At 44.0% G+C, this 13,447-nt stretch overlaps 2 protein-coding genes across 7 annotated transcripts; both read right to left on the bottom strand.

Moving 5' to 3' along the window:
- Positions 1–309: 309 nt before the first annotated feature.
- On the bottom strand, positions 310–7,995 carry bsg (basigin). 5 transcript variants are annotated; one of them, XM_057038250.1, is made up of 9 exons: positions 7,730–7,974; positions 5,563–5,913; positions 4,387–4,555; positions 3,781–3,869; positions 3,267–3,406; positions 2,882–3,158; positions 1,653–1,677; positions 1,492–1,569; positions 310–1,414 (listed from the first exon to the last, which is right to left on the bottom strand). In XM_057038250.1, exons 1-8 carry the CDS (start codon positions 7,791–7,793, stop codon positions 1,509–1,511), a joined length of 1,176 nt encoding a protein of 391 aa, XP_056894230.1. In that variant the 5' UTR covers positions 7,794–7,974; the 3' UTR covers positions 310–1,414; positions 1,492–1,508. The 5 variants fall into 5 exon arrangements, with proteins under 5 accessions (XP_056894230.1, XP_056894231.1, XP_056894234.1 ...); XM_057038251.1 differs by having other exon boundaries at positions 1,496–1,569; XM_057038254.1 differs by lacking the exon at positions 5,563–5,913 and having other exon boundaries at positions 7,730–7,995.
- A 537-nt stretch (positions 7,996–8,532) lies between these two features.
- Positions 8,533–13,447, bottom strand: LOC130528645 (E3 ubiquitin-protein ligase RNF126-like). 2 transcript variants are annotated; one of them, XM_057038257.1, is made up of 9 exons: positions 13,295–13,447; positions 12,219–12,277; positions 12,067–12,127; positions 11,376–11,581; positions 11,230–11,298; positions 11,072–11,141; positions 10,884–10,977; positions 10,335–10,450; positions 8,533–10,255 (listed from the first exon to the last, which is right to left on the bottom strand). In XM_057038257.1, the coding sequence occupies exons 1-9, from the start codon at positions 13,367–13,369 to the stop codon at positions 10,091–10,093; spliced, it is 915 nt and encodes a 304-aa protein (XP_056894237.1). In that variant the 5' UTR covers positions 13,370–13,447; the 3' UTR covers positions 8,533–10,090. The 2 variants fall into 2 exon arrangements, with proteins under 2 accessions (XP_056894237.1, XP_056894238.1); XM_057038258.1 differs by lacking the exon at positions 13,295–13,447 and adding an exon at positions 12,986–13,262.

Raw genomic sequence — 13,447 nt, 5'->3', positions numbered from 1 at the left:
TAAAATCTGAGAGATCTCTTGTATTTTCTTGCATATGTTTTGGATAAGTAAAGGTTAAATTAAAGAAAATCAGAGGGTACAAGTTTTGTTATGGCTGTTTTATATTACGTTTCTTGCACCACTTCTTGTTGATGTCACACAGACAGCAAGACCTATGACATCACTGCTTTTTACATAACTTTTTAAACATTTAACAGTTGCATCAAGAAGTTGCTCCTTTAGTTGAAGGCCAACACAATTCATATGCATTAATATCAGTTTTCTCACTTTTTAGAGCAGAAGGATGGAACAAACAAGCTCTCAAACAAGTAAAATCCAATAGTTTTATTCAGTTTGTGCAGGTCGTACAGCCAAGGATGTTTCACGGTACAACAATTTACACAACTCTGGCCAGACTTCATTTGGGTGATTCTGAAATGGTAACATCCAATCACAACACGACTCAGGTGAAATGGAGCATATGGCTTCTGCATGTACACAGTAAAGGAACGGAGACGCACAACCGCACATCATTGTTTCATCTCCAGTCATACAAGATAGTGTTATGATTACATGTATGCGCTGTGTTAAATTTAAACATTAGTACGTGGTTCAGTGGCGTTCCTTTTAGAGAATAATTGTGAGGTGAGTATTTGATTTGTTTGATGCAATGAGAGTCTAATTAATCTCAAAATAATAGTGGGGGGGGGGGGGGAGTAATCGATAGATTCAACAGATCTATTGCACTTGGTCCTCAGCGATTTATTCTAATGTGGACTCAAACTCAGAATTTCTATTTTGCAGAGAGGAGAAAGCATGAACTAAAATGATGTAATTTCTTACGGCAACAAAAATCGGGCAGACGTGGAACTGAAAGTCTGCACTTAAAATTTAAGCTTCACAGTTAAAGCTAGTAACAGCTAAAGAAGCAAAGAAAAGATGCAAAGAAAGCGGTTAAGGCAAAGTCTAGAACTCTGCTGTGGGTAGAACGGCAGTGACGGAGCAGGATCGGACACAGATCATCTGGCAACAACTTGTGCCGCCCCTGAAGTGACCAATCCACAGCGAGGAAACGACAGCAAAGCAACTTAAAAAATAAAATAAAATAAAAAAAAAAAAAAAAAACAAGGTGAGGTCAACGTGGGACGTAGTATTATCAACAGGAAGTAACCACAAACTAGGCTTCCCCATTTTTAAGAGACACGGACACGCACACTTTTCTATTAACAGCATTTAAACTCATGCAGTAACGCCCCCACGGCCTCAAGCAGAAATGATTATGTCACTACGTTCCTATGTTCTCTGTTGTTGGAGAAATGAAGGAGGAAAGAACAGAGAGAGTCAACTTCATTACACCCAAGCACAAAAAGGTACTTAAAATTGCAGAGTGCACCACGGTGTGCAGCGGCTGATCCTTGGAGTGCCGTCCGGACATCTGCCTGGGAGAGAAAAGGCAGATTAGGATTGTTTCGTGTCGGGGTCGTTGTTGAACAGCAGTGCTGAGGTTAATACGTGCCTTTCCTCGGCTTCTAGTTGGAGTTCCTGTGCCTCACATTCTTGTCTTTGTGATTTGCGTTCGAATTGCTCTTCCTGGAACAACAAACAAACAGAGTCAGACGTGGATCCAGAGGGTGAATCGACCTGGATGAAGCCTCTCGGCTGTGTGTACTCACAGAGGAGCAGCTCCTGAGTCGTCATCTGGAGGATGGGGGGGGGGGGGGGACAGGCAGAAAAAGAGCAGTCAGTAACATCAGCGCATGACGCACAGGAAGGCTACATGCTCCCACACCCCACCTCCCCCAGCTGTGAACGATGACATCATGACCACCATGAACTGACACATGCCAGCCTGTTGCATCTCTGAACATTAACACAATCTGAGAAACCCCGTCAACGAGGGCACACGTCACATCCTACACCCGGGGAGTCTCAGAATACTTTAGGAATGTTGCCATTAATGAGTAGTTCATATGAACAGAAGTCCCTCATTACAGAGGCTCATGCATACAGGCAAAATACATCACTGCAGTGGCTGTAAGCCCACAAGCATCTTAGGCAGAGCTTACACACAACCTGACAGGTCAAGTGGCAGAGCCTTCACACCAGAGCAGGAGCAGCAATCCCAGGAGCTGCTCAGAGATAAATGTGGCGCGGCTGGTCTTCTGGTTGCTGCAGTTTCATCATGCATAGAGCACAAGATGCAGAGGGCATGCAGACAATGTTGAAACCTCTGGCTTTGCAACCTGCCCACTGTCCTGTCAAACCAGGAACCAGGCTTATCTGGTGCCAGGATTGACTCTTTCATTGGCTCAAACCCAGATCTGTAAAGTATTGGGCTTTGGGTGGGGGGGATTTGAGGCGTTCCGGCGTTTCAGGCCAGTGAAAGAGTGACCGATTTTGCCGCAGCACATTCCTCAGAAGTGGTGACCACGAAAGCAGATCATTCAGGCTCCCAGAGCTCAGTCCACGCCGCCATCGCAGCTCAACCACCTCATTCTGACATGCAGTTTTATTCACTTACCAAAATGCAAAATCAGCAGCGAACAGAGAAGTAAAAAATGTAAATAACGATGTCCAAAACAGAATGCTTCAACAGAACCTCAAGCTTACAGCTAAAGCTTTACTTTAAACCACAGAAATAATAAGAAAAGAAAAGGGTTCGTACTGAGAACATGCAACTGGAGCCAATAGTGCTAAATGGCCACCGCCAACCAGACCGGGCCAGTTCGCTGTGCATGTGTGCTCATCATCAGGTTCTCATCAGGCTGTTTAACAGCATCAGTTTCCTTTAGTAAGACGAGAGGCTGTGGTTGGATCTTTGATCGTACAGCCCAGCGCTAGCTACCGTAGGAGACACTAAGCCACCTCAACCCTAGGAGACAAGGGAACATCCAGTACGCACCATCGTTGATCTCATCGGGCTTTCTCCTCTTCTCGTAGATGAAGATGATGGTCACCAGTATGATGACCTCGGCCACGATTCCCAAGAAGGGCCACAGGGCGGCCCAGCGGCTGCGCACGCGCAGGTGGATGGTGTTGGTGGCCGTGCCGATTTCATTCATCCCGGAGCAGACGTAGTCTCCGGCGTCGCTCTCGATGTTCAGGTCGTTAATGGTCAGGCTGGTCCTGTTCGGGGTGCTCTTGATCTCATATTTGTTGCTGGTACCGTTGATGATGGGCTGGAGAGGGGAGCGTCCAGCGACAAGTAAGTAAATGAAACAACCATAGGACTGTTGCTACGGTAACGCCAAGCCCGTTTAATGCACTGGGACGTGCGGGATACATACACTGCGGACGTCGTTGTCCTCCTTGGTGAACCAGGTCCAGTCGGTGGGAAGAGGGTAGCCGTGGCTGACGCACACCAGCACAGCTTTGTCCTTCTCGTTGCCGTGCTCGGAATGCTTGTACGCAGCGACGTGAGGAAGGGCTGCAGAAGGAAGTCCCACATTTAGTTCATCTTTGGTGCTTTGAGTGAACGCGTCGACATAAAACATCCTTCCTCTGCCCTCTTCACCAGATGTCCACCTCAGTTCTGGCAGCATTAACTTTTCTCCTGTTACATAAGTCATTACCGCCGATGTGTCCACCCTCTCACCGCCATACTGCCCACAGTAGCGTACATTAAAAATAGAAAATTCTATATGTGCTTAGCATGCGACCGCACTGGCAACTTAGCCCAGAGAGTTTTAAATGGATTTACAAGAGAATATTAATTCCACCTAGTCACAACAGACAGCAAGACCTTTGGAAATGGATGTTACAAGATGACATGAAAAGGATGAATGACATTTCCTAACTTACACTTGACCTCGATCACCTCCTTCACCACTGGGTCAGTCTCGAACACACACTCGTACTTTCCGCTGGAGCTGTAGGTGATCTTGTCCAAGCTACAAAACACAGATGGAAGGACATTTAGCAAGGCTCTCGCTATATTTACCCCAGCAGTTCAACCAGAGCCACATTAATGACATGCATGGGTTTTCCACTTAGCCGAGTAGAAACCTCGTTCCTGCTCGGGAGCCTGGGGGGGAAAACAAAGCTGCGTTTCCATACTTGATAATCACAATCCCTCTTTTGTTCTGTGCTGCTGCCCCGTGCACTCCTGACTGCCCTCTCTAATGGAGAGAATCCAGGTCAGGTTAAGTGAGCGCAGTGCCAGTGGCATTTAGTCCTGCTGCCAAGAATACCAGCGAATCTGCTGGTCCATCTCTGGCCCTCAGGAGCAGCGGCTGCCTGGATGCTCCTGCTGCCGTAGGACCAACAGAGGCAGCAGAGCGGGACAGAAACACGGACAGAAGGAACCAGAGTCCGGCGTCAGCTGACGTTAGTAGGGAAACTCTGGGGCCAGTTTAGTCCAAACAACTGTATAAGGTTAGAATACAAGACCGTCATGTAGCTACTCACTGGAGTCTAGTAAAGGAGTCACTGCTGGTTGACTCGGAGTTCTCCACGGTTTTCCCATTGAAGAGCCAGTGGGAGCCCTTGATGGGAAGATTGGGATCCGTCAGGTTGCAGGTGAGGGTGGCAGAGGTCTGGTTGGTGACCATAGGCGGATCAGTACTGATGTTTGGGACTTGGGATGAAGAGAGAAGCAAATGTAAAGCACTGATCCTGACAATAGCGACAAGATGGAGGTGTCTGACTCTAACAGCTGACACTCAACAGTGGTCACAAAGGAAGAAGTCATCTGACAGTACAGATCCAGTTTTATCGTTTGGGTACAAATCATATGCAAAACCATGAGTGATAAACGGCAGAGAGGTCTTTTTAAATGTGACAACTGCTGAGTGTGAAGCATGAATGAGCACGTTGTGTTTTCCCTGAAGGAAAACCAATAAATTGAATATTAACTGAGATAAACATCAAGACGGGTGATCCATCTCATCAAAAAAGGAAGGAGAGAGGACAGAGGAAGTCTACAGTACGGTCTATAACAAGGTCACAGGGAATCCAACCAGAAATACATGCAGAAGAAGCAACAATAGGAACGTGTAACTGGCAGGTTAGTGCCAATCGTGTGATGACGTCAAGGCTTTATTTCACTTCAATGGAGACCAAATCTCAGAGTGACTAATACTGGACCACAAGGTGGAAAAATACCCCATGGCTGAGAGTCTAATTTAAGAATTTGTTGCCATCTTCTGTTCATTTCTCTGCCAGAGGAACTGAGAAAAGGGGGACACGTCCGTGTTAGTATAAAATGAAGGAATCTAGTCTCTTACATCTCTACAGAAGCATTACTGCTGTAATCTGACACCTTGTTTGTCCATCAAATTTGAGTGTGAGTGAGCCATTTGCACATTTCTAACCTTATGACCAGTATTATTCCTGAGGTTTTACGTATCAGATCATTAATCTGGTCCTTGACTCTTGAAACACGGGGAAAAGGCATCAGATTAAAGAGATAAGGTTGGAGCTCTATTATCACGGGACAACCTTGGAGCTTCTGAGGAAAGGGAGTGTGAATACTGGGGGAACGAGGATGGACTGGGGAGATGAACGGGAGCTGGACATCCAAGACTTGGCTAGTAGGGAGCAAAGAGCCGAGCCACTCCTCCTCACGCTTGATCTACCACTCACTTTCCATCACAACAATGTTCGCTTGAGAGCGGATCCACTTGATTTTGGGCGTCTTCCTCAGCTCGTTGCGGTCGGGGTCGTTGGAAGCGCGGCACTCGTACATGCCGGAGTCATTGAGGGTGAGGCTCGCGATGTGAATGCTGCTAGCGGCGTGAGCTATATACGTGGCATTGATCTGCACGCGCCCGTCTCCCGCCCCGTCAAAAAGCTGGGTGAAGGTCTCGTTGGGCTCTTCCCCCTCCACAAACCACCACTGCACCTCGGGGATGGGGGCTCCTATGACCTCACAGTGCAGCTCTGCGCTGTCACCAACGAGCCTCATCTGAGACAGGGGACACTTAATGAACCCCGCTGGGGACAGGTTAGCGTTAGCCCAGCAATCAGGGGGGGGGGGGGGGGGGGGGGCAATGTGTGTTTAAGGACGATGAATGATTGGTGGGTGACAAAGAGCAATGGCAGGAAAAAGACAAGCAAATGGAGAAAAAGAAAGAAAAAGAAACAGAGTTATTTGGTGCAAATATGAAAAATAATAAAGCAGAGATCACAGACACACTTTCTGATATTTTAACACAAGTTAAATGAATAAAAATGCAAAAACAAAAGGCGGGTGAGGATGGAGTGACAGTAATGGATACGAGGCAAAATTAAAGGACGTGTACAAAATATGCAGGTAAAATGGGCCCAATCTGTCGACTCCACTCAGACCAAACTGTGGCAACCGTGTCCCACTGCTCTGTGACCCTGGAACTAACCCTGAAGGACAAATTCCAGAGGTCGTCAGGTTTGCTCAACACCAACACTTTATCTGAACAAAGCCTTGACATGCCTAACCCCAAAAGATGGAGAGAGTCACGGGATACAGACGATGTGTGCGATTCCTTCAGGATGAAAATGAAGCGGATAAACCCAAAACTCTACAGAAACCCGCTTTATCTGTGACAGATTGTCATTCTCATGACCCCAGTGAAAGACACACAGTCCTTAAAAACAGAACAAAGGCCAGTTTCAACACCCGCAGACGACAAACACCTTTATCCAAAACTACGGGGCAACAGAATGTAGTTTAACAACCCCGGTCTGATAAAATGCATGGAAACGTTCAAGCCCGGCGTTGAACACTTTCCGATGGAAGCACTTCCACATGCTCTCTCAACCAAAGATAGCTATAATACACCTCCCATGTTACCGAGAACTATCCGGAACCAGCCCAACCGTGGGTTAGTGATACCCCATCATGTTTCAACAGTTTCCTGTCACCTGTGTCAGGGTGCTGATCCCAGCACCACCAACCAGGTCTCCACTGCAAACAAGGCAATGACACAAAGGACAAATTACTGTGAGGACCTACGATAAAGGACAGTTTGAACCAAGTCCAAACCAGTTTAACCTGTAGCAAACCACTGTTTCCAGTAGGTCACAACGGCGGAGATGGCAAAAAAAAATAAAATCCACTTAAGAAGAGGGATCTACTGTATCCAACTAATGGAGACATTTGTGCATTAATTAGGCGTGAGCGTGGCAACAATGGCGCTGTGATACTGGAACATCCACAGCCTTTTTTTTAATCTTTTGGGTCCACGATTACGCAAGAGATCACCCGGAATTGGGGTGATGCAAAAGTATGCCACTGGTGTCCCGAGCAACTGTAGCGTAATCGGGATGGTTGGATTAAAAACGGGCAACCGCTTTGGCTTGTTTTTATCCAACAAACCGAAAGACGGCGAGTTCGCCCCGGCCTCGGCGTTAATGCACCCGAGCAACAACAGATTCGGTTACAACCGACGTCATGGCAACGCCATATGTTTTACATTAAAGGGCCGCATCAAAAAACGGCGATTGTAGACGCCAACCCCCGAATCCTCCGAGAAAAACGACGACGAGGCCCGTTCGATACGGAGCAGAACAATCGTCCCAGAAACAGTCACGAAGCGCGGTTGGAAATGTCCGAGATGGGGGTTTGCGACTACCGGACGGCGGAGCCTCGGACGATAATGGGAGCCTATTATGGGAGCCTACGGACGTTTAAAAATCACGGGACTGGTGACAATCGAGATTAAAACACACACAAATACGTGGATAAGTACCGAGCGGGGCCGGTTTGTTTTGACGCCCTGAAAGAGAGCAAAGTCTGCGGCTTCCGCCAACATGGCTGACTGTACATTCTTACCTGTGGACGCGCTGGCTCTCCAACAGCTCAAAAGAAGGGCGCAAACAGCCCACAGCAACTTCATTGCTTATAATTTGGTTTTAACGATGTCGTCGAATAGGCCTTAAGTCGGCTACAGTTCTTGTAATCGCTCTATTTCCCTGTTTTTTCGTGCGGACTCCGGGCGAGATGTCGGGGCAGAAATGTACCAGAGGAGCGGAGCTACGAGCTATTCGTCCTTTAGCTGGCACGCGAGCACGCCCTAAACGGCACGTAGGCGTGACGTAAATGGGGGCGTGGTTAGATGCGTGACTTCCGCATCCGCTGGCCCCCTTAGGTCTTTTACAATTATAGTAATTTTATATTTTTCACAAAATGTTTTCAGAGATATTAAAGATTACAACCGAAATCTGACGATCATACAGATCTTACACAACACTGCAGGTAATGCCTCGAAAGATATCACCTTATTGTACTTGTAGGCTTTAGAACTAATGTCTTTAAGCATTTTATTGATTTAATTGTACTTACAAGACAACTTACTTATATTATTATGGAACAGAAGTGTGGTACAGAAAAGAACCTCAATTCTAAAATTAGTTGAAATTTGTTGAAAGTGAGTTTGGCTTTTACTGTATTGTGGTAATACTGTGCATAAAACTTTAACAATAAAATGAATATAAACCTCTTTCACCTTAATAGACATTTAGTTCTCATTAAGTCCTTGCTCAGCTGTTTTCAGCAACTAGTTTTATAGTTTTATTATGTGTTTAACATGGAATAATTAACAGACTGCAGTAAAAACACAAACCAAATCATTGGTCTATCATTTTTGCACCATGTTTTAATGTAATTCCCATATTAAAGATGCATAGAATTTAACCACATAAGACCAAATTTAAAAAAAAATGGTACAGACAAACTCATGACCATCAGGTACTCATTAATCTTGTATATAAACAATTGTCCTGTCCACCATAAACAATCCCCTCGGGTTAAAAAGCTCTGAACTAAAACTTCAGAGGGAAGAGGTACAATGTAGAGGAAGTACCCCCATATCGCAGAATAATAAAAGGAAACACGCTTTATTAGCTTATTGATCATAGTTCTGGTCAAGTACCTTGTTCAAAGATGTAATGGGAATTCTGTTTGTTATCAGCATATCAAGCCACAAGTACAAAGCAACTCTAAGAACAACATTATGCATTGAAATTACTTCTGCGGTGCAACACCGTGAGGTTATTGTTCTGTTCCTGAGCCTTCCAGATATCATTGTAGGGAGACATTCCTCCGACTGAAACGGAACACACTGCAGTACAGAACCTGTTTCCTATAGCAGAATTAATTACGCTACAAATTTGTTTTAGGACACGTTTGTGCAATTAATACTGGCTTCCCTTCATAAATATCATGCATTTTTATATTTCCAACTGGTTTCACAGCCTCAGCTGTTAAAACAGTGCAAGAAATATTTTATTATTTTTTCAGTCTCCAGTAATTATAACAAGTTGTTGTTTTTTTTTTACTGGAACCGCAGATAAAGTCAGAATACTTTAGATGACATTTGAGTGGCAGCACTTCAGCATCTTTATTTCCAAATCATTTTTGATTTTTGCACACAATCATCCTGAAAATCCTGGCATCTTTAAAAACATTTTATTCACCTTTAAGTTAAGATACACAAGCATTTTACTTCCTAAGACTTTACTGTGAAAAACCACATTGTGTTATATGTTCAGATAAATTGTTCCATTTCAGTCTTTAAGTGATGATTATCCACATTATTTAAACAGCTCAACATTATTGTGATTTGATGCATCTTTAAAAATGCAAATAATCGACCCCTTGCACGTTGGTAAACAGTCTTTAAACTGTTGGTGCAGAGATAACTATATTATCTACCCAAACCATGAAGGAACTCGAGTGCACACTCAATCAGTGCACAACAGCGCACTTTCATTCATTCCATCCATGAGAGAAGAATGTTGATTAAAAAACAAATGTACATATTTGCTCCAGTGGCAAAAGTGGATTAATTTCAATCCCTGTCTGGATATTAAGCAGAGCGACGGCTGTCCTGGAATCCGAAGCTTTTAGCTTGGGATTCTTTTCTGTTCCTGTATATGTTGATTCAGGCAGACTGAGCCTCTTGAAGTTTACATGATTTTCCACATCCTCCCAGTTAGAAGCTGCCCTCCCGGCCTCCGCCCATTCCTTTGTCTAAATTCCTGATGAAGGTGGGAACGGGATGGGCAGAAACACGTGGACATCATGTATAGTTCATAGCCGAATTGTTCTTGGGTGCTTGGGTCTTTATCCCGAAGCAGGTAAAGACCAGCGCCGACTGTTTTACAGCTATAAACAGCTGAGCGACGGCAGTCTTCATGAATTATCAGTAGAGTTCTCATTGCTGGTTGAACCTGATGAATGAGGTGTGGATGAAGAGGAGGAGGAGGAAGAGGTAAAGTTCATCCCTGATAGTTCTGGAGGGTTTGTTGCTGTGTTCTGTCCACTTAAACTTTTCCTGCACACTGGACACGTGTCGTGCTGGAGGAAGAGAGAAATTACGGAGCGGTTAAACAGTGACTGATGAGATGAATTAGATTAAAAAGCTGTTCTCTCACACCTGTTGCAACCAGGGGACGATGCAATTATTGTGGAACATGTGATTGCATGGTAGCTGCCTCACGTTTTCCCCAACACTGTAATCTTCTTTACACACTGGGCATTCCAGGCCCGAAGCTGAAAGACAGCAAGATTCTTAATTATAATCCATCTGGCAGGTTTAGTGACATTATGAGCTTAGCCTGTTATCCAGGAAAATATGGAGGCCAATAACAGTTAGGTACAGTATCTCTCAGTCAGGTCAGCAGCATTTAAGAGGGTCACGTCTGATGCATTTGGGCCAGAATTTCAGCACAGTTGCACTATCAGCTAAATCTAGAGTGTGTGTGAAGACAGAGAGCCAGCAGATGACGATGACTGTGTATTTATAAAGCAAGACAGATTTAAAAAACAGGCCATTTACCAGCTAAATTAATAGGTAAATAAGTATTTCAAGGTAAACTACTGAAATACATGTGTTGAAAACAAAATTACTGCAACACAAATATGTAAATACACTATATACGAGATATTCAATTACCACTATTGGGATGCTGATGGTTTAACTTACCAACATGTTCTTCAGTAACTTGTACTGTTGGAAGACTTTTGATTTTATCTCCATCTGCAGGTGGTGGGCCTGTGTTCTCAAACTGGTTTAACAACTAATGATGCAAAAGAAGAAACAAGTGTAAGAGTGCAAATAAGTTTAAGATAATTTAACTTTGTTAAATTATTTAAACGGTTTCTGGGAAACACCTGAGTTATAATGGCATCTAGACCATTAGCACCCCAGGCATAATCCATAGGATTTGAATGAAGAACGCCCCTAAAAAGAATTTAAATTCAATCAGTGAGGGAGAAATTTCATATATACACAGTATATATCTATATTATGCTCCTTGTCAGTGACTTACCAAGATCCGGCACCAATATTGGGCATTGCAGTTGGTGCAATTATTCCATTCACCAGTTGCTGAATGATTCTAGCAAACAGGAGACAAAACTATGATACAGAAGCAACAGGAGAGGGCTCAAGTGTGCACCAAGAGAAAAGATGTACCCCTCTAAAGTGGGAACTCCCTCATGCCTCCCTGCCTGTCGTCGCGAGGCATGGTGTCCTCTTGGTGGCCGCTGCTGCGACGCGTTCTCTCTGTCCCGGTTGTCTTCTGTTCCCAGACCAGCTCCAAAGTCAAAGTGGTCATCAAAGACGCCCAGGGCAAATTGACCAAACCCAGAAGGGAATGGAAATAAGTGCGGATCTGCATTCTGGGAAGAAAAAACCTATTACTTTTCTGCCCACATCTATTCATGTTAAATAAAGAAAACACCTCCCTAAAACAAAAAAAAAGACAGACCAGTGGGCAACATTAATAGATAATTTAAAGAAAATATTCTTCAATCAAGGTACAACGAGGAAACACAACTTTAGATTTCCTTTCAAGTATTAAAAGTAAATATTCCATTGACTGGACAGGATTTGTAAAGGCCTGTCTATACAGATAATAATCTAACACTTTAGGTTGTGTTTAATAATACATTTGCAACAGAAAAAAAAAAATCAAAATTTTTAAATGCGTCAGTATTTTATTTTGGTATGAAATTGCAACATAGAAAATGTAAAATAAAAAGGGCCTGAAGATTTTTGCCTTTACTGCATGTCAGCGCAGTCGCTAAATGAAGAACTGCTACAAATATGAACAACAAGATATGAAGGATTTTTTGTGAAGGAGGGAGTTGCGTTAAAAAAATACCTCAAATGACTGCTGGTTCTGGGGTCCACTGGAGATGGTCGGCATGGAGCCATTGTCAGCACTAAACAATAGACACACACAGTTTTTCTTTCGTTTTTGTGCAAAGAAGTAAGATAACAATGAGAAAACACCTATATTATAATAAAACACACCTTCTCTGTTCAAGCAGTTCCTCAATAAACCCAGAATCACACCTTGGACAGGTGTACTCCTGTGGACAAACCATATATAAGAATGCATAACACGCTCAACGCTCAGTTAAAAAAAAAACAAAGAAAGAAAAAGATTTAAACAAGCGAAAGATTTTAAATTTACAAGACGTGAAGCAAATACGCTGCAGGATAAACTCGACATAACCAGAACGAGAAAGGTCCTCATCCAGCCTGCCTGACAGGCTCCATCGTGCAGCGTGATGACGTTTCCATCATTCCACTAAATATAAAGGTCACGGTGCCACTGACTTCCAAGATCAAAACAGTCGACACAGATGTCCCATGGTCACTGTTACTATCATTATTAAACATTACATATATGCAAAAATGAACCGGGCTGTTATTTTCTACACTGACCCTGACAGAGATGATGTGGGGGTCAACTTAATAATGCATGTGTGACCTCTAGCAGTTGCACGGCCTTTTGGGGAACAGGCTGCTGGCAACCCCCAGAAACCTGCGGTGGTTCTTTTACATTGTGAGGAGCATATTTACAGCCGGATGACAGATCATTCTAGCCCGGTGGAGACATGCGCTGAATGGTTAAAAAAGAAAAGGACACAGTGGCATTGTCAACCTAGGCTCGTTCACGGACACGGTTAGCACAATGCGGCACACCGATCCTTGTGTTCAGTGTGTTGCTTTTAAAGCAACCTAAGAATGACCCGATTAAACTGGGGAACACAATTAACAATATGGTTACTTACTGGTGCTACGCTAACGCACAATGCCGCAGTTTTTCAAACGTGGCACCCCAAAATAGCTGCTGTGAAATGTAACAGAAAGCAATACTACTCTAGGCCTTATCAGCAACTACTTTACTTCTCCACAATGACCAGAATAGTAACGTTTAAAGGCAATTCAATGTTAACACGAGAAGCTAAATGTAGCTAATGCCGTTAGCTTGCTATCCGTTAGCAGCCACATTACAGCTACTTTAAATGCTGTAACAACGCCAATAGATCACTTTTTTGTTGTCCGACTCTCCAAGTCCATTATCTGATAGTATTACTTACAGGAAGCCTTGGACTAATCTCTACCGAACATCTGTGACAGAAGAACCGGCTGGGCCATGGAGGAGCTTCAGCCATTTTTAGCCACTGAAAAGGTAGCGCAGGGCAAGAACTACGGAACGCCACGCAGGTCAATATTGATACTAGAAACGACGA

Source organism: Takifugu flavidus, chromosome 7 (assembly GCF_003711565.1).
Source record: "Takifugu flavidus isolate HTHZ2018 chromosome 7, ASM371156v2, whole genome shotgun sequence".
Classification (NCBI taxonomy): Eukaryota; Metazoa; Chordata; class Actinopteri; order Tetraodontiformes; family Tetraodontidae; genus Takifugu; species Takifugu flavidus.
Note: the sequence above shows the minus strand (reverse complement) of the source record. Positions and strands in the feature narration are given on the sequence as shown.